We start from the raw sequence: 20,784 nt of genomic DNA, 5'->3' as shown, positions 1-20,784 counted from the left end.
CTTAATGTTTACTAGTTTACAACAGAAAAAAAAAAAACTACTTTAGACAACACCGTTCAAATGTCTTTCCCCCCCTGCCCAAGTTCTCAATATACTACATTTTAAACTCCAGAAGAAAAGGATTTTCTGTGGGAATATGTGATAGCTTGGTAGAGCATAGGGGAGTTCTCCCATCCTTGGAGGGAGGTCTGGATAGACACCCCGCTTATAAGTCTCTCTCGTCATAGAGGTGAGCCAAGAGGGAAAAAGTCTCCCAGACTAAGCTTGCCTTGTTAGTTTCTCAAGCTCACAGAAACCCCAATAATTCCCTCCATTAACTGCAGGCCACATGGCCGCCTACTTTAAGATTCACTTACTCAAAGTTGACAGAGGAGAACACACCTTATCACACAGTCCTAGCAGTGTCCTTTGATGTCCTAAGTTTGCTTATCTTCTCTCTATCTTGCCTTAACTGGTTCAACCCCTCTCCTCCCCTCAAATGCCTTTGGGTAATTAAATGCCTGCATCAGGAGACTAATTATCTTGACCTTTATGTATCTCATCAATTTTTTGTCATACCAGCCCCCTAGCATAGGGGCAAGCTGACCTTTAAGAAACCTGTAATTTCTGACATATTTGAATAATGTTCCTTGTTTGGTTTTCTATTTAAACCTTTGTCCCCCCTGCTAATAAATGAGACCTGAGATCTGAGATCTGAGCACGCTGCAGGTCTCCCCGGTGTCTTTACTTCGTGTCATTCCTTGCGCGAGAGAGAAAGAACCGGTCCGTTACCTTTCTCCTGGAGATCACCCCGCCAGAGACCCCAACAATTTTCTAAATCTGTTTTGTTCATAGCTATTTCCTCCACACAGTTACAGTGTAGGGGATATAGCTGACAATCAATATTTGTGAAATGCATATATAGTTGATTAGTTATTCTGATCATGGGAAATTAAGTAGCTCCAAAAGAATGTACTTGTACCTTGTATCCATGTAGAAGAAGACATGAGGTGAGAAGCCAGTGTTAAGTTGAATAGCTGTGTGATGATCTACATTGGTAGGGAGTTTAGCAACACTGTTCTCTTCTGGTTAATTTGCTGTTCCTTTTCCTTGGATGTTGGAGTTCCCAAACTTATCTTTGGTGCTTTTGTCATATGTATCCATCCAAGTAACTTCAGGTCCTGTTTAGTTTGTCTTTGATGGATTTAATATTTTGTCTGGAGTACAAGCTCTGTTTTGAGGTTTTTGCCTACATTACTTATGTAATGTTCTTATTTTATTTATTTATTTTTAAATATTTATTTTCCATTATGTTGCCCTTGTTGTTTTTCATTATTGTTGTAGTTATTATTGTTATTGTTGTTGGATAGGACAGAGAAAAACAGAGAGAGGAGGGAAAGACAGAGAGGGGGGAGAGAAAGACAGACACCTGCAGACCTGCTTCTCCGCCTGTGAAGCGACCCCTCTGCAGGTGGGGAGCCAGGGCTTGAACCCGGGATCCTTATGCCGGTCCTTGCGCTTTGTGCCACATACACTTAACCCGCTGCTACCGCCCAACTTTCACTTTCTTCTTTTAAAAAATATTTTCTGTCTCTATAGAGACAGAAATTGAGAGAGAAGGGTAAGATAAAGATGAAGATGAAGACAGAGAGACACTTGCAGCCCTATACTCGTGAAGCTTTCCCCCTGTAGGTGGGGACCAGGGGGGGCTTGACCCTGTGTCCTTGCACACTGTCACTCCTGCAGCTTTCTAAACATCCATGACAGTTGTCAGAATACTATTCTAGCTCTGCCCTCCTGCCTCCCCATTAAATGAAAGAACTCTTAGAAGATGACTACAGGTATTTGTAAAGACTCAATAAATATATATATGACAATGTAATATAACAAATGAAAAATCAACCCGATACAGTGTACCCAAAGCCTCTAAGAATTTTACATATAGCAAGTCTTTTACTTATCTCAGCAGCCCTATTAAGTAGACAGAAGGGAGCAGTTTTGGTTTTTAGATTTTTAAAACTTTCTTTGATGTGACTTGATAGAATAGGGAGAAGTTGACCAATCATGGACCTAAAGGCTGGAAAAGTGCAGACGAAGAGTTGGGGGGGGGTCCTATATCTTGTAGATAGCTAGTAGGCATATTTTAGTTATATTCCAAAGAGTCTGTGGCTATACTAGTTTTTTTTTTTTTTTTTACTCTGAGTCTGAAATCTGATATGCCGGTAGATCCAAGTTATTGTCTGGGGAGATGATGTCATGGTTGGAAAAAGGACCAGAAAGCTGGATCAGGGAAGAGAGTAGCTCCCAAATATGGGAAAGGGGTATAAATATTGTTGACTGTAAACCCCACTGATTTGATGTGATCTCGGGCTCATAATCAGCTTAGGAGCCTATGTGACCTCTGCATCTCTCTAGACCTGAGCTCACATTCTGTGGTCATGAGTAGGAACACTGCAAGCTGCCCCAATATCAAGACCCATCTTCCTCAGGTGTGGCATAGAGTATGTTGTCCATTCTCCCTTTGGAGGATGGAACATTCTCTACCATTGTTGATCCAAGTTGAGGGCAAGGTTCTATGGGGCCCCACAAAGAGGTCTATTGTGTTGTTCCTGATAGAAATGACCGGTAACAATGGAGAGAGGGATTTATTCAAGGTGTAGACCTATCATGTCTGTTTGGGAATCTCAGGACTCCCTGATTAGTGCCCTAGCTGATGGGGTGGCCTGATAGTGACTAAAGAGTCATCATTAAAGTATGTAAGTCTATTGCTCGTTAAAGTATGTAAGTCTATTGCCCTTATTCAGCAGTCCCTTATTATTTTGCAGTCTTGCTTTGATAAGGCTAGCTTTAGAGTGAGTGAGAGAACTGTAATAGGAAGTAGGTGAGGAGGGTATCTAAGTCTAAGTGGACACTATTTCATTATGAACCCCTCTTATCCTATGGTTTTGTCAGTTTCCTTTTTGTAAATAATTTTTTAAAAAAAAAAAGAATATAAGTTGAGAAGGGAGGGGGAGATAGGGAGAGACAGACAGTCACTTGCAGCCCTGCTTCACCACTCATGAAACTCCCCCCTGCAGGCGAGAACTGGGGTGGCGGTGGGGGGTTGAACCTGGGTCCTTGTGCACTGTAATGTGTTAGTTAGCTCCACCAAATTCGCCACCACCCAGCCCAGGAAGCATCTTTATAATAAAGTGACCAAAACTTACGCAAGCGTTAAGGTGTGAGAGTGGTGGTTTTGTGTGGTTTCTTTTTCTCTCAAATATCACTAATACTTTGTAGTTATCCTAGCGCGTGGGGGGGGGGGTGTGTGCCTGTGTGTTCAACTAAAAAAAAACTTGACTGGGCCAGCACAGCAACAGGAAATTGTAGGGTAAGGTCTGGGAAAAGGGGAGGAACCCAAAGACACCTACGGGTCCACATGCAACTCAGCCAGTGAGCTGTCTGCGAAGGCGGGGAGCGCCCGCCCGCGGAGCCCCACCCACGGAAACGATTCCTTATGCGGAAACCAACCCGCGGCCACATGCAAATGAGGGGCGCAGGCGGTGGGCGGGGCCCCTCCCCAGCTGGGAAAAGGGCCTCCACCGATTGGCTGTCGCGGGGCTGGGGGGTTGGGCTTTGCCGAAGGCCCCGCCTTAGTGAGGGGCGGCGCCTGCGCCTGAGCGTCTTCTGGCGAGGAAAGCGGCCGGCCGCCCAGCTAGGCGTCGGACTCCCGAGTCCGCTCTGCTGTCGGCCCCGGGAGGCGGAGCCGGAAGCGCTACGGGCAGACCCTGGAGCCCCTCGGTGGTGAGAAGAATCCACCTTCTTCCTCCCGGCTCCGCTCCGCCCCATCTGCAGTCACCCGAGCCCCCTAGTTTGGGAGGGACGGTGCAGCCGGAGCTCCTGAACCCGGAAGTAGGGTCAACCTCCCGCCTCCGCCATGGAGCCCCCCGCGCCGTCCCTCACCGAGGAGGACCTGACCGAAGTGAAGAAGGACGTGAGTAGCGCGGCCGGGCCCAGTCCCTCCGGGGCGGAAGGCAGCCCCCAGGGCGGGGAAGAGCGGAAACCCGGAGCCGGGGCGAGATCCCGGGCGGGGGGGGGAGCCTGCGGCTCGCGGGCGCCGCACGTCCAGGCCCCTCGATGGCGGTGCTGCCACCTGCCACCTGCCGCCTGTCACCTGCCGCCTGTCACCTCCGCGCTGTTTCCCCGCCGAGCGCTGGGCTCGGGCTTCTGCAGCCTCGTCCGGAGCAGCTTTTCTTGATGCCTCCCCCTCACCCCCCAGCTGCATGGCCCACTCGGGAGTACACACACACACACACACACACACACACCCTGACTGCCCACACTGCAGGCATCACCAAAGAGAAAGAAACCCCAAGCACTGGAGCAAATCTATGATTTTTTTTTTTTTTTTTGCAAAAGGGGGTGTGTGTGTGTGGGATGGGGGGGAGCTCCACAGCTGAAAGCACGACCTGGAATTCCCCTAGTAAGCAGCCGCCTACATATTTAAATATGGGGGGGGGGGTGGCCACTGGTGAGCCAGCCGAGCACCAGTTTGCAGATCCCAGGTGGACTCAGTAGCTGCATTCTGCTCTGCTGCGTGGACGCTGCAGGAATCGCAAGGGTCTCGGTTTGTGAAGAGTGACTTCTTGTCGGACTATGACTTGCTGCTGCTGCTGCTGCTGCTGGGTTTGCTTTTTTTATTTTTTTTATTTCTTGATTGGGGTATTAAATAACAATAGTTTGTCCATGCATAACATTTCTCAGTTTTCCACATCACAGTACAGTCCCCCATGAGGTCCTCTGTCGTCTCCACACACACACACACACACACACACACACACACACTCCAGAGTCCTTTCCTTTGGTGCAGTACACCAACTCCAGTTCAGGTTCTACTTGTGTTTTCTCTTCTCATCTTGTTTTTTCAACTTCTGCCTGAGAGTGAGATCATCCCCTATTTATTCATTTTATTTATTTATTTTTGGTATTTTGGGGTACTTTATTTATTGGATATAGACAAGCCAGAAATCGAGAGGGAAGGGGGCGCTCGCGAGAGAGAGGCACCTGCAGCCCTGCTTCACCCACTCAAAGCTTTTCCCCTACGGGTGGGGGTGGGCCGGGGGCTTGAACTTAGGGCCTTTGTGCAAATTGTAACATGCACTCAACCTCGGTACACCACCACCTACCTGGTCCCTCTCTGCTGGCCGTTACTTGTTACTCCTTTTTTGCCTTCTCTGATCTCTTTATCTGTAGCATTCAAATATATGGAGTCCCATGGGAAAAATCAGAAACTCAGCATGAAGTGTGTCTTGGCTTAATAGACAGACAGACGGTTGAGCTTAACACAAAGTCCTCTCTGTGAAGTGGCCAGAAGGGCAGTTCTGTGGATGTTCGTCAGCTTTAGAGATTTTTCCCCCTACCCCGTAAGGGTTGCTGCAGCGTCCTCCGAAGCCGGGAACTTGTGCCTTAGTTTCCTCATTCCGCGGACACTTATGGAGCAGTTACTGTGTGCAAAGGGCCGATCTTTGACCCGGGAAAGATCCGAGTTGATGGAAGACTGAGTGAGGCCTGGGTTACTGCTAAAGGCTAAATGAGTGTTGTATTCTTATTCAAGATCCGTGCCAATAAAAACATGACCTCAAGAGCTAGGCCTTCCTACTCAATAATTACAAAACCTTAAGGCTAAGTGTCATGCCTGTTTGACAGTTGATAAAACAGGCAATATACAGTGAGAGGATGTAAAACGTGTACAAACAGGTATGAAGAGTAGCTTCCAGGCCTCTTTTTTTTGTTCTTTTTTCTTTCCCCTATTCCTCTAACTACCCATTTCCGTGGTTACACTACACAGCCATATCAGACATCTGTGGCCTTGGGAATCATGGGTTTCAGTGAGTGAGTGTATGAAAAAGACATGTCCACAGTTTTTCATAATTTTTTTCTTTTAAAAAATGACATTAAGCAGTTATTTATTTACTGGGTAGAGACAGAGAAATTGAGAGGGGAAGGAGAGACCCAAACATTCCTTCACCATATGTGAAGCAACCCCCCTGCAGGTGGGAACCAAGGTCTCGGGCCTGGGTCCTTACTTTTTTTTTTTTTTTTTGCCTCCAGGGTTATCTCTGGGGCTCGGTGCCTGCACTATGAATCCACTGCTCCTGGAGGCCACCCTTCCCATTTTATTGACCTTGTTGTGCTTGTTGTGATGGTTATTGTTGTCATAGCTACTGCTGCTGTTGGACAGGACAGAGAGAAATCAAGAGAGGAGAGGAAGACAGTGAGGAGGAGAGAAAGATAGACATCTGTAGACCCGCTTCACCAACGGTGAAGCGACTCCCCTGCAGGTGGGGAGCCAGGGGCTTGAACCAGGATCCCCACACCAGCCCTCGCACTTGGGGCCATGTGCACTCAACCCACTGCGTTACCGCCCAGCTCTCACCCTTGCACATTTTAACATGTTTGCTTGACCAAGTGCACTGCCGCCAGACCCCATAGTACTCTAAATTGTTGATGGCCATACAAGGTTTTAAGATCGTCACCCATGTATTTGGGCTTCTCTCGGCTCTACGTGCTCACTTGTAGGTATCTGCCAATAACCCACTTTTATATCCTACATGTTTCTTATGTTGCCTAGAATGGAACTTTCCCCTTCTTCTCCCAGACCTACTTGTTCCAGCTGAGTTCCCTTGATGAATAATAACGCACACTACCCATACTCCAGGAGACGCCATCCAGTTCTTTACAATACTTCTTCCCTACCCCTCCTTTTTAGAATTCCCAAGTATAATTAAAAAGTCTCTTGAATAGTTACAGTTTTTAAATATCCTTTTGGGGGAAAAATACATACATATATATATATATATATATATATATATATATATATATATATGTAGAGGAGAAGCCAGTGGGGAGACTTAGCATTTATATATAGTTGAGAGGTTTATATATATATATATTTATATATAGTTGAGAGGTGATTTGGATCAGGGTGAAAGCAGTGGAGATGAGTGAAAAAGGAGAATAACAGAAACAATTTTTGAAGAAGAGATGATAGAACTTAATGATGTCACCAGTACAAACACATGGTTCATGATCATCTGCAGATGAGAGAGAGCTGAGCTGGAAGTAAAAATTTGGCGTTCAGGAAGTTCACACCAGAGGAGATAGAAAAGGGAAATTAGAGAATTATTTATAACTGACAAGTTAGAGCAACAGAAGTAGGAATAAAGCCAGGAGGGTATGGTGTTCATAGAAGACAGAATATTTCTAATTTTTTTTTTTTTTTTTTTTGCCTCCAGGATTATTGCTGCCTGGCACCACGAATCCACTGCTCCTGGAGGCTATTTTTTCCCTTTTGTTGCCCTTGTTGTTGATCGTTGTTGTGGTTATTATTGTTATTGCTATCGCTATTGTTGGATAGGATAGAGAAAAATGGAGAGAGGAGGGGAAGACAGGGAGAGAGAAAGAGAGACACCTGCAGACCTGCTCCACTGCCTGTGAAGTGACTCCCCTGCAGGTGGGGAGTGGGTGGGGGAGGATCGAACCGGGATCCTTACACCAGTCCTTGCGCTTTGCGCCACGTGCGCTTAACCCAGCCCCCCAAACAGACCCGTCTCTAAAGGGTGCAGCGAGCTGTGTCCATGCGCACTCTGAAGCCTGCTCTCTGGTACAGAGGGCACGGGCGGATGTGACAAAGGTGGCGGTTTGGTGAGCTAGGGAGCTTACAGGACTTGTCTTGAGCAACCACAGAAATGAAATGGGTAGTTGCTCATAATATCCCTTGCCTGATTTCAAAAGTTTTATGGAAGCCACAGCTGCCAGATGATTCCAACAGCACCTAGGTTCTCTCACGTGACTTTTCTCTTGGAGCGTCTTCTGAAAGTGTGGAAAGCAAAAGGAATACACAATCCAAGGAGGGGTGGTGGTAGAACTTACGTCACTGGGATCACTGGGGCCAGCTAGCTGACACCCCTCCTGGGGAGTAGCTGCCCTGCCTGCCTGTGACCCAGGCTGGAACTCCCAGGAATAACTGCCACACTGGGGGGACACATCAGTGCTATGGTACTATGGTTCCCTCAGGAATAACTGCCACACTGGGGGACACATCAGTGCTATGGTGCTATGGTTCCCTCGCCCTTGCTCTCCCCCCTCCCTCCCTCCTCCTCCCCTCCCTCCCTCCTCCTTCCCTCCCTTTCCCCCTCTCCCTCTCTGAAAGAGTTGCTCTGTTGCAGTGAAGCCCCTTTGGAGGTAAACTAAACAAAACAAATAAAAAAAGATAAATAAATGATGAACCGTACAGAGGGCCTCCAATTCCCGGGACCAGCTCTCAAGTCAATAGATGTTTTCTTGCTCTTGACTGCCCTTCCCAATAGCAACTTCCCCAAACTTTCAGCTGCACTGTTCCATGTACATCCTCTTAGAAGTACTGTGAGGTTGTTTTTATTTTCAAAATTTACAATAGTGATTTATAAGATTACACAGGGGTATAATTCCACACCACTCCCACCACCAAGTTCTGTGCTCCTCCATCTGCCCCTCTCCAGCAGTCCCCACCATATTTCTCTCCAGGTCATAGATATGGGTTGAAAAATACACACACACACACACACACACACACACACACACATATATGTATACATAGACACACATATATACATAGATATATGTATTTCCTCTTTTCAAATTCATGTGTTTCAGTTCTCTTTTTATTATTGGATAGAGAAGGAAGTTGAGAGGAAGAGAGAGAGAGACAGAGAGACACCTGTAGCACTGCTTAACTTATGAAGCTTTCCCCCTGCAGAACCAGGGGCTTGAACCCAGTTCCTTGCACATTGTAGCGTGTGGTCTTAACCAAGTGTACCACCACCTGGCTCCCATGTGTTTTAGTTCTTTACATTCCACATTTGAGTGAAGTCACCCCATAGTTGTCTTTCACTTCCTTCTTTATTTCACTAAGTGTAATCACTGCCCACTTGTGAGGTGTTTATCATTATCTTATAAGGAATCTAAAAAATAATAATAATAATAAGGAATCTCAAATGTAAAGAGGCTTAAATAGCTTGTCTTGGCACTCACAGGAGTTCAGAATTTGAACTTAAGACTAGTCTGAGCCCAAAGCCATGCCCTTAATATAACTTCTCTCTTGCTCTGCCTAGGCTCAGGAACTTTTATGTCAGAGATCAAGGAATGTTTTCAGTTCTTTAAAAATTAATGCAGCATGGACTGTGATGCAGTAAATAAAATGTGGGACTCTGAAGTCCAAAGCCTCAAGTTCAGTCCCTAGCATCTCATGGTTCTCTCTTTCTCAACCTTTTTTTTTTTTTTTAAAAAGCATTCTTAGGCAAGATATTTTGGTAAATAAGGTACCTACTTTGTCAAGTGTATAGCCCAGATTTGAGCCCAGTTTCCACTACACTTGGGGACACTGGTACAGTACTGTCTTTCCCTCTCTCCCTCTGTCTCTCTGAAAAAAGTTAGTCTGAAGCAGTAAAGACCAACAGTGACACAAAGAAAGAAGAAAATAATAATAATTGCATTTCAGAATTAGTTGAATTCATATACCTCTCTAGACTTATAGGTTTATACCATGGTTGAATAGAGTTGAGAAAGGGCTGAAGTAAAGCATAGGAGAAGATAACTAAATTTGATTGTGTTCATGTTAAAATTTCAAGGACTGGGAGTCGGGCGGTAGCTCAGTGGGTTAAGCGCATGTGGCGCCAAACACAAGGACCGACTAAGGATCCCAGTTTGAGCCCCCGGCTCCCCACCTGCAGGGGAGTCACTTCACAGGCGGTGAAGCAGGTCTGCAGGTGTCTATCTTTCTCTCCTCCTCTCTGTCTTCCCCATCTCCATTTCTCTCTGTCCTGTCCAACAATGATGACATCAATAACAACAACAATAATAACTACAACCATAAAAACAACAAGGGCAATAAAAGGGAAAATAAATAAATATTTTTAAAAACTTTTTAAAAATTCAAGGACCTCTGGAATATGTGAGTAAAGAAAGCTTTGACTGAATGAATGTGGAGTAGTTGGTACACTTTCCCACTGCTTCTTATTTGAAGAATAAGCCTCTGACTTGACTGCAGAGAATGTATGCTCTTCAGTATGTTATAAATTATTCCATCGTCCCACGCCTGCTTTTCTCCAGCATCATTTCTTACCTCTCCCTCTCATAGATGCCCTGCATTCCAACTGCCTCAGACTTCTGATTCCCCACCGGCAGCTTTCATGCCTGGCTCAAGGATGATCTGTAAATGTCCTGGGTTCTGGAGGTGGAGTTAGGTGCATACACTGTGCTTCTTTAGTACTTGATCACTTCACTAATAACCACGTAGTGACTTTCTGTAGCTGCTGGAAAATAACATTAAAACTCATGTTATTTCTTACAGGCTTTAGAAAATTTGCGTGTATACCTGTGTGAAAAAATCATAGCTGAGAGACATTTCGATCATCTACGTGCAAAAAAAATACTCAGTAGAGAAGACACTGAAGAAATTTCTTGTCGAACATCAAGTCGAAAAAGGGCTGGAAAATTGTTAGACTACTTGCAAGAAAACCCCAAAGGACTGGATACCTTGGTTGAATCTATTAGACGAGAAAAAACACAGAACTTCCTTATACAGAAGATTACAGACGAAGTACTGAAACTTAGAAATATGAAACTAGAACATCTGAAAGGTAAGATCTCAAAGATAACCAAGAGTTCATTGAATTGTAACGATGAAATGTTTTTGACTTTTTTTTCCTTTCAATTTAGAAAAATGTTTGAGGGCCTGGTGGTGGCGCACTGGGTTAAATGCACATAGTACTAAATGCAGGGACATGCTCAAGGGTCCAGGTTTGAACCCCCAGCTCCCCACCTGCAGGGTGAAGCAGGTCTGCAGGTGTCTTTCTTCTCCCTCTCTATCTCCCTCTTTCTTGTCAATCTCTGTGTCTTATCTAATAAAATGGGGTGAAAAATGGCTGCCAGAAGCAGTGGGTTTGTAGTGCCACCACCGAGACCCAAAGATAACCCTGAAGACAACAAAAAAGGAAGAAAGAAAATGTTGTTTAACAAAACTGTTCTCACATCTCCCCAAAATAAGTGTCAGCACACCTCACCCGCCACCGGATGCTGCCTTCCTCCATCATAGGCTCCTTTTTATCCCCCTCTAGCCTTTTCCTTTTGGAATTCTTGGATCTTCCTAAATAGTTGACCTACTATTAATGCCATCACCCTGTTTTTTGGGTTTTTTTCCTTTGCTTGAACTGCAACAATGATTTTTAAAAGTAAAATGCAGGACCAGTGGGCAAGCTCCCCCCAGGTAGCACGTGAATCTTGCTGTGTGCGCACACTCTGAGGAGGGAGTGTTCGTCTCAGACTCTGGATAGAAAAGTGGCCTGGGGACAGGGAAACTGCACGTGCTGGAGACTCTGACTTCAAAAAACAACACAAGGTAAAATGTAAAGCGAAACGTAGAAATGAACACTTTGGGGGGCTGGGAGGTAGCGTAGCGGGTTAAGCGCACAGACCGGCGTAAGGACCCCAGTTTGAGCCCCCGGCTCCCCACCTGCAGGGGAGCCACGTCACAGGCGGTGAAGCAGGTCTGCGGGTGTCTCTCTTTCTCTCCCCCTCTCTGTCTTCCCCTCTTCTCTCATTTTCTCTCTGTCCTATCCAACACCGACAACAACAATAATATTAACAATCATAGACAACAAGGACAACAAAAGGGAAAAAAATAGCCTCCAGGAGCAGTGGATTCATAGTGCAGGCACCCTGGAGGCAAAAAAAAAAAAAAAAGAAAAGAAAAATAAATGAACACTTTGCAGTAACTAAAGTGTTTACACACTCAGAATCACATTTGATTGTTGTGTACTTCCACCTTACAGTGTGTCATTAGGGAAGTGGGGTGTTTATATCCAGTGTTGTGTGTTTATATCCGTTTCACAATACTGTCCATAGAAAACTATCATGAATCCCAGTATACACAGGAGGATTTTTGTTTTCCCATCAGAATATAGAATTCTATCCAAAAATAGCCCCTGAGAATGTATAAATGACACACAATGAGCAGCATATAGGCAACGTCTTTAAGTAAGTTTGCCGGGCTAGCTTTGCGGGCAGGAGAGAGAGACGACCAGGGACTCATGGCTGAGCTGGGCAGCAGTATCTCTTTATTCATGTGGAACGCAGTGCAATCTAAGCCATCTCTAATCACAATCCTGTCCTTATATAGATACTCGCCAAATAGGGTAGAAATAGGATGTGACGTAGAGAGGGTGGAGCGAAAAGAGATTGGGGGAAATCAGGGTGACTAGGAGAAGGGATGGAGCAAAAAGACAGTGGGGATTAAACCAATGCCCTGCAGGCAGGGCGGTGCTTAGTTAACTGGTTATGTAAATAGAATACAGTGTTAATCAGGGAGGATTAAACCAATGAAACAGAAGGGGTCTTAGAAGCAGAATTAGAAGCATACCAACATAAGTCTAACTTTGATAGCTTTTCACCCACTGATTAATTACAAGGTAAAAGTTGACTTACGTTTAGAATCACCAGGTTGAAGGAAATGCACTTCACTTTTATTTATTTTTTAATTTTTTTTTAATTATCTTTATTGGATAGAGACAGCCAGAAATTGAGAGGGTAGGGGAGATAGAAAGGGAGAGAGACAGAGAGACACCTGCAGCCCTGCTTCACCTCTTGCAAAGCTTCCCCCCCCCCCCCCCCCCCCGGCAGGTGGGAACCGGGGGCTTGAACCCGGGTCCTTGAACACTGTAACATGTGCGCTCAACCAAGTGCGCCACCACCCGGCCCCCTGCACTTCACTTTTAAACCCTGGAGTCCTGAGAGGCGCAAGAACTTGGATTGGCGTCACCTTTCCCATCTCTCCCTCACCTCGGAGCACAGGCTCCCTGACGGAAGGGCCTGCAGAGTTGACTTCCTCCCTCCCACTAAATACCCACCTCCGCCCTCTAGAGCATTTAAGAGAAGTTGAGTACAGTAGGAATCTGCTGGAGCTGTTCCAGATACTGGGGTACAGAAATGGGAACTTTGCAACTCCGACCTTCAGGAACTCCTAGTGTCTTAAGTCCGTGCTGGAACACATCCAGAGTTTCTCTTTCTTAAATGTGACTTTGAGGAATGAACCAATAGTCTCACAGGTGCTCACAGGCCTCCTCACCCCAACTTTCCGAAGTTCTGTATCGTGAAAGAGAGACAGAGGAGAGCCAACGGAAGTGCTGCTCCACAGTTAGAAGCAGAAGAGGAGGCAGGAGATGGCTCACCTTGGTAGAACATGTACTTTACCGTGTGCGAGAGAGAGCATCAGGCTTTTGTGCAGGAGGTTGCTGGTTTGATCCCCAGCACCACACGTGCTGGAATTTTTACTCCGGCATTTCTAGGAGTATCCACACGGGGAAGCTTCATGAGTGTTGCTGCAGCGTCTCTTTCTCTTTGCCTCGCTCTCCTCTCTGTCTCTCACCCCTTCCAACTTTCCCCTCCCACCCCACTCCCCCTTGCCACTAGAGTTATAACTGGGGCTCAGCCCTTTTATAAATTTTTCTTTTGATCGAGGGTGCACTGCCCCACTGCCCATAAAGCTGCTCCCCCACAGGTGGGAAGTGGGAGCAGGAATCTGGGTCTTTGTCCGTGGTGGCGTGTGTACGCTACTTTATGTACCACCACCTGGCCCTTCACCCTCTATTTCTTTATTGTTATTTTTATTTATAAAATGGAACTATTGACAAGACCATAGGATAAAAGGGGTACAACTCCACACAGTTCCCATCCCCAGAACTCCATATCTCATCCCCTCCTCTGATAGCTTGCTTTCCTATTCTTTATACCTCTGGGAGTATGGACCCACGGTCATTGTGGGATGCAGAAGGTGGGAGGTCTGGCTTCTGGAATTGCTTCTCTGCTGAACATGGGCACTGGCAAGTTGATCCATACTCCCAGCCTTTCTCTCTTTTCCTAGTGGGGCAGGGATCTAGGGAGGCGGGGTTCCAGGATATATTGGTGGGGTCGTCTGCCCAGGGAAGTCAGGTTGGCATCATGTTAGCATCTGGAACCTGGTGGTTGAAAAAGAGTTAAGATATAAAGCAGAACAAATTATTGACTAGTCATGAACCTAAAGGCAAGAATATTGCAAATGAAGATTTGGGGTCTCCATTTTTTAAAAAGCTACCCTCTACCTTGAGAGAGAGGAGAGAGGAGAGAGAGAGACCGAGACCTGCAGCCCTGCTCCACCACTCGTGAAGCTTTCCCTCTTCAGGTGGGGGCCAGGAACTTGAACCTGGGTCCTTGCGCACTGTAGTGCTCAATAAGGCACGCCGCCGCCTGGCCCCTTTGATTTTTCCCTTTAGTGACTATTAGTAGGTCAGCCATACAGTGCATGCCCGAGGTCACTGAATAGATCTTTAGGTCTAACTCAAAATAAAAGTAAAGCGCATTGAAGTCACCTTAAAGGGGAGCCTTTCTGAACTCCCACAAGTAGCCTGGAGCAGGGGCACGTGACCCCCTCAGCCCTCCACCCCTTGGCTGACAAGCAAATAAAAAGAAACAAGAACTGAGCACAAAAGCTGCCCAGAACAGTGGACGAAGAAGAGAAGGCAGATTAAACCACAGAGTTGCCAGCAAAGAGTCTAAACGTGAGTGTAAAGCACCACCATTAAAAACAAAAACAGCAGATGCTGAGCCCCGGTGATAACTGGTGGCAAGGAAAAGAAAGAACAGGATCCATTTCTGTAGCGTGGAACAGAAACAGAGAAACTAGTAGGGGCCGGAGTGGTGATGCACCCGATTGAGAGCACTTGTTACCATGCACAGGGACCCAGGTTCAAATCCTTGGTCCTTACCTTCATGGGGGAAGCTTTACAAGTAGTGAAGCAAGTGCTACAGGTGTCTCTCCCTTTGTTTCTCCCCCTTCTCTTAATTTCTGTCTGTCCTATCAAAAGGAAAAGGAAGAAAGACTAGAAGACTAATAGGGAAAAATAGAGACTTGGTAGGTTTTCCATGAATCTTGTCAACTCAGGAAATTCTGTCCCCACAGGTTAAATATTTGCCAATTCCAACAGAAAGATAAATTGTATTTCTATCTATTTTTTCCACCTTGAGGCTGATTGGTTGCAATGTCTTAAGTCATCCAAACCACAACTGTCATAGAACTGAAGTGTTGGGATGAGGACCCAGCACATTGACTCATTGCTGTGCTCAGTGAGTTGACCGAGGAGACCAGAGTCTTAATGCTCAGCCGCACTAGAAGTGGTCCTGGTTTCTGTGGTCAGGACTTAGCTGCTTCAGGCCTCTGTCTGTAGTAGTGGCATGCGAGTCCAGACTGCCCTCTAAGCCTGTGATTCAAGAATCGGCTCTTGGTATTAACTTAGAATTTCAGCATTTGTCCTGTTTAAACCTTCTTTTAATGGGTTTTTAAAAATATTTATTTATTCCCTTTTGTTGCCCTTGTTGTTTTATTGTTGTCGTTGTTGTTGGATAGGACAGAGAGAAATGGAGAGAGGAGGGGAAGACAGAGAGGGGGATGAGAAAGACAGACACCTGCAGACCTGCTCCACCGCCTGTGAAGCGACTCCCCTGCAGGTGGGAAGCCGGGGGGCTCGAACTGGGATCCTTCCACTGGTCCTTGCGCTTTGCGCCACGTGCACTTAACCCGCTGCACCACCGCCCAACTCCCCGGGTTTTGTTTTTTGTATATATGTGCACCATAATGTTTTTGGAATGTAGTTGTTGTAAAAGTTTTATGTTATTTTATGAAGAAAGATTAGGGGCTATTTTTATTTTTCCAGGTTAAGTATACAAATGAACTTGAATTACAGCATAGAATTTAACTTCTGTATCTAAAAAATGTAAATAATAGAATATTTCATAGCTGTTGGAAAAAGCAAATAAAATACTATATAATCACTGGAAAAAGCAAAAGATTTGGGCCAGGTGGTGATGCACCTGGTTGACTACACATGTTACCATGCAGACATGCAAAGACCCGGGTTCAAGCCCTCAACCCCACTTGCAGGGGCGAAAGCTTCACAAGCAGTGAAGCAGTGCTGCAGGTGTCTTTGTATCTTTCCTTCCCCTCTCAATTTCTCTGTCTCTATCCAATAGATAAATATGTTTTTAAAAAGCGAAATATTAGGGAGTCAGGTGGTTGTGCAGCAGGTTAAGCGCACATAGCACAAAGCACAAGCACCGGCATACGGATCCCAGTTCAAGCCCCCGGCTTCCCACCTGCAGGGGAGTCGCTTCACAGGCAGTGAAGCAGGTCTGCAGGTGTCTGTCTTTCTCTCCCCCCTCTGTCTTCCCCTCCTCTCTCCATTTCTCTCTGTCCTGTCTTAACAACGACATCAACAACAAGAACTACAACAACAATGAAAAACAATAAGGGCAACAAAAGGGAAAATAAATTTTAAAAAAGCAAAAGATCATGCAATCAATTGCTAGTTAAATTATGGTTGTATGGCAGCTAGTTCATTATCTTTTAAAAGTTAAGGCGACTATGAACTAAAGTTCTTTCCATTCACATTTGAACACATTTTCTCGTAGGACTGAAATGCAGCAGCTGTGAACCGTTTCCAGATGGAGCCGCAAACAACCTCTCGAGATCCAATTCAGATGACAGCACTTTCTCTGAGAAACTGAGAGCGTCCACCGTCACACATCACCCAGAGGGAGAGTCCAGCACAGCCCCCTTTTTTTCTACTCACCCGTCTCTGAATTTGCCTGTTTTAGAAGTCGGCAGGACTGAAAATCTCACCTTCTCTTCAACTACACTCCCTAGGCCTGGGGACCCTGGAGCTCCTCCGTTGCCACCAGAGCTACAGTTGGAAGACGAAGGAAGCTGTGCAAACTCTAGTGAGCTGTTTCTTCCCTTGAGATCACGTGCTCTCTCACGGCAGTGACAGTTTATTGCGTCTTCTTAATAATGATGGAAAATATTTGAAAGGATAGAAATCTTGACAAAATTGCTATAAGGGCTTATTAACATTCATTTGACACGGTTTTTGTTTGTTTGTTTGTTTTGCCTCCAGGGCTATCACTGGGACTCGGTGCCTGCACTATGATGCCACTGCTCCTGGTGGCCATTTTTTCCTTTTTATTGGATAGGACAGAGAGAAATTGAGAGAGATGGGGGTGGGAAATAGGGTAAGAGAAGGATAGACACCTGCAAGCATCCCCCTTTAGGTGGGGAGTTGGGGCTCAGACCTGGATCCTTGAGCAGGTCCTTGCACTTCATACTGTGTGCACTGAACTGGCTGGCCCCCTTGACATTCATCTTAAAATACAGCACAGCATACTATATAAATAAAATCTTTCGGAATAAAGGAAGGAACCATATCTTTTACTAGCTACAGTAAAATCACAACTGACTGCATACTTTTCAGGATGTTTTGTTCCCCCCACCTATGAGCTATTACATTGTCCTAAAATTCCATGTTTTAAGGTTTATTTTAATAAGGGGCACTTCTCTGTTGTTGAAAATAAACTCTTGGGCTGGGGATGATGACTCTTTTCAGTCCATTTGTGCTGGAAGTTTTCTGTCTTATATACTGTTCTAACCATTCAGTTAATTTTGAAGACAAGAGTTGTTTCTGTTCAGAAATAAAGCCAATTACTGCCAAGAAAACCATCAACATCTAGTGGGGTTTAAATCCACTGTGATTTCAATGTACTGAAATACATTTCTTAGGACCTTTACTAATGAATACTACCTTCTTAAGGCTTTCACATTATTGTTTCATTTTTATTCCTAAAGTAAAATCTTGGCATAGAACTGCAATTATTCTACATGGTTTGATGAAATCAAAATATTTTTCTCTTTTCATGATGATCACCATATGCTTGAAATAACTCGGACGAAATGCCTTTTTGTATGTGTATGTGGCGATTCTGTTATTAGTGCTCTTCGGAACACACAGTCCATCAGCTGCATTTGCCTTTTAACTAAATTTAACTCATTTTACTCATTTGTAAATGTACATTCTCATTGTTTTTCTTTAAATTATAATTCCTCCATTTTCCTGGTAATTCATCTCATAATATATTTTCATTACTTGCACAAAAACAGAGCTGGAATATGTTTACAATAAAAGTTTTAAAAATGTGCTGTCTTGAAACTTTCAAATTGCAGTGGGAACTAATCAGTCTATGTACCAATTTTTATAGTAACACTACTTCAAATTATAAGATCAAGTAGCATTTCAATATAAACTAATGAGTGTATTAATCATAAAATTGGCATGTTGCCTTTAAAATTGTTATTTTTCTAAAATTTATTTTTACCAGAACACAGCTCAGCTCTGGTTTATAGTGGTATGGGGGACTGAACCTGGGACTTTGAGACCTCAGGCACGAGTCTCTTGGTATAGCCATTATGCTAGCTATCCTCACCCCCTTTAAATTATTTTATTCATTAGTTTCACCTCCACTATAGCATTAAAAAACAGTGGCATGGGGGCTGGGCGGTAGTGCAGTGGGTTAAGTGCACGTGGAGCAAAGCGCAAGGACCTGCATAAGGATCCTGGTTCAAACCCCCAGGTCCCCTACACAAGCAGTGAAGCAGGTCTGCAGGTGTCTTCTTTCATCCTCTCTGACTTCCCCTTCCTCTGTTATCTCTGTCCAATCCAACAAGAATAACAGTAAGAACAAGGGCAACACAGTGGCATTACGTTTCCTGGGATTTCTCTATAAATGGAAGTAGACTGTGTTTCACTTTGTATTCCACTGGTAACTTAAAAATTTAAATAGGATTTACTTAGAAGCAAAACTCTAATTTAGCTATGAAGTAGCTATGTTTACAATTCATAGTGCTGGGTTTTCTTTCAAACTGTTGGCTAGCTATTAGATAATAAAATTTTGATTTTTTTTATTATTTATTTTCCCTTTTGTTGCCCTTTTTGTTATTGTAGTTATTGTTGTTAATGTCCTTGTTGTTGGATACGACAGAAAGAAATGGAGAGAGGAGGGGAAGACGGAGAGAGAAAGACACCTGCAGACCTGCTTCACCGCTTGTGAATGATTCCTCTGCAGGTGGGGAGCCAGAGGCTGGAACCTGGATCCTTAAGCTGGTCTTTGCGTTTTGCACCATGTGGGCTTAACCCACTGTGCTACCGCCAGGCCCCCACCCCCATAAAATGAAAGTTTTAACTAACCCTAGTCACTTAGATTTTCTCAACCCCACGAAGTCAAATTTTTTCCTTCAAACACTGGACACTGCAAAAAAAAATAATAATACAAATTAGAATGAAATGATGTATGGCACTTGGCTGTGGCAATGAAAATGTTGCTTTTCAGAGATAGAATATTGACTTAGTACCACCGAGCTACTTTTCAATTGCTTTTTAAAAAAGCTATGTTTCATAGCTGTTGTAGATTTACTGAAAAATTGACCAGGAAGTACTAGTTCCTATATACCTAGTTCCCAAACTAATAGATTAAAGTTTTTGCCTACCCCAATGTCATGTTGACAGCTTCTGGAACCCTAACTACACTTTTTTAAAAATTTATTTTACCTTTTGTTGCTCTTGTTATTTTTTTGTTGTTGTTATTGTTATTATTGTTGTTATTGATGTCACTGTTGGATAGGACAGAGAGATGGAGAGAGAAGGGGAAGACTGAGGGGGTGAGAAAGATAGACACCTGTTGGGGAATTATGCAGATGCAGTCTTTGCCCTCAGGTTTTGCCACTTCCCACGATATTCTCAAGTGCCTCTCCCAACCAATCCTGTCCCGACACGTCACTCCTGGGTGTTGACCTATAAAGCCTTCCTACTTTCTCTCTCTGGGTGGTGCGAGTAGCAGGATGGCCATTTTTGGCTAGCTCCATGTGGCCCGAACCACTGCACTCGGACCCAACCCTGAATAAAGGTTTGTGTTCCCTCTACACTTGGATTTTCTCTCCTCTACGTCTCGCCGCTGCAAAGTGACAGACACCTGCAGACCTGCTTCACCGCCTGTGAAGCGACTCCCCAGCAGGTGGGGAGCTGGGGGCTCCAACCCGGATCCTTACATAAATCCTTGCACTTTGCACCATGTGTGCTTAACCCGCTGCACTACTGCCTCACTCCCCCTAGCTACACTTTCACACTGAACTCTATCATCCTTTTTTTTTTTCTTTTCTTGCCTCCAGGGTTATTGCTGGGGCTCTGTGCCTGCATCACAAATCCACTGGTCCTGGAGGCCATTTTTTCCCTTTTGTTGCCCTTGTTTATTGATGTAGTTCTATTATTGCTGTTACTATTACTGTTGTCATTGTTGCTGGATAAGACAGAGAAATTGAGAGGGGAGGGGAAGGCAGAAAGGGGAAGAGAAAGACACCTGCAGACCTGCTTCGCCACCTGTGAAGCGCTCCCCTACAGGTGGGGAGCTAGGGGCTCGAACTGGGATCCTTATGCAGGTCCTTGCGCTTTGCGCCAGGAGCACTTAACCCACTGCTCAACCACCCAGCCCCCTATCATCCATTATTAATTAGTCTATGTATGGTATAAATTAGAACTGGAGAACTCAAATTTGACAGTGCTTACCTGAGCAGTGTAAAAGGGAACAGGAAGTTTCAGATTCTAGCTTTATCTTACATAATACGATTAAATGTGTACTGGGGTGGGGAGACAAAGTGTTAAGTTGACATAAGTTGTTAAATTTGATTTTATGGGGGTTGGGCTGTATCACAGAGGGTTAAGTGCACATGGCGAGAAGTGCAAGGACCAGCATAAGGATTCTGGTTCAAGCCCCCGGCTCCCCACCTGCAGGGGGGTCGCCTCACAAGCAGGGAAACAAGTCTGCAGATGTCTGTCCTTCTCTCCCCCTCTCTGTCTTCTCCTCTCTTGATTTCTCTCC

The 20,784-nt window shown here is 44.9% G+C and overlaps 1 protein-coding gene across 1 annotated transcript; it reads left to right on the top strand.

Moving 5' to 3' along the window:
• Positions 1 to 3,628: 3,628 nt before the first annotated feature.
• Positions 3,629 to 18,054, top strand: BCL10 (BCL10 immune signaling adaptor). The gene is made up of 3 exons (XM_007524744.3): positions 3,629 to 3,952; positions 10,349 to 10,637; positions 16,495 to 18,054. The coding sequence occupies exons 1-3, from the start codon at positions 3,896 to 3,898 to the stop codon at positions 16,848 to 16,850; spliced, it is 702 nt and encodes a 233-aa protein (XP_007524806.1). The 5' UTR covers positions 3,629 to 3,895; the 3' UTR covers positions 16,851 to 18,054.
• The last annotated feature ends 2,730 nt before the right edge of the window (positions 18,055 to 20,784 follow it).

This window comes from Erinaceus europaeus, chromosome 11 (genome assembly GCF_950295315.1).
Source record: "Erinaceus europaeus chromosome 11, mEriEur2.1, whole genome shotgun sequence".
In the NCBI taxonomy this organism is placed as follows: domain Eukaryota; kingdom Metazoa; phylum Chordata; class Mammalia; order Eulipotyphla; family Erinaceidae; genus Erinaceus; species Erinaceus europaeus.
This window is presented reverse-complemented; position numbering and strand designations above follow the sequence as displayed.

Bases quoted from the DNA above. Each gene is read 5' to 3' on its own strand.
- BCL10 (XM_007524744.3), top strand. From the start codon at position 3,896: ATGGAGCCCCCCGCGCCGTCCCTCACCGAGGAGGACCTGACCGAAGTG. The intron at 3,953-10,348 runs GTGAGTAGCGCG...TATTTCTTACAG, and splicing joins TGACCGAAGTGAAGAAGGAC to GCTTTAGAAAATTTGCGTGT. The intron at 10,638-16,494 runs GTAAGATCTCAA...ATTTTCTCGTAG, and splicing joins GAAACTAGAACATCTGAAAG to GACTGAAATGCAGCAGCTGT.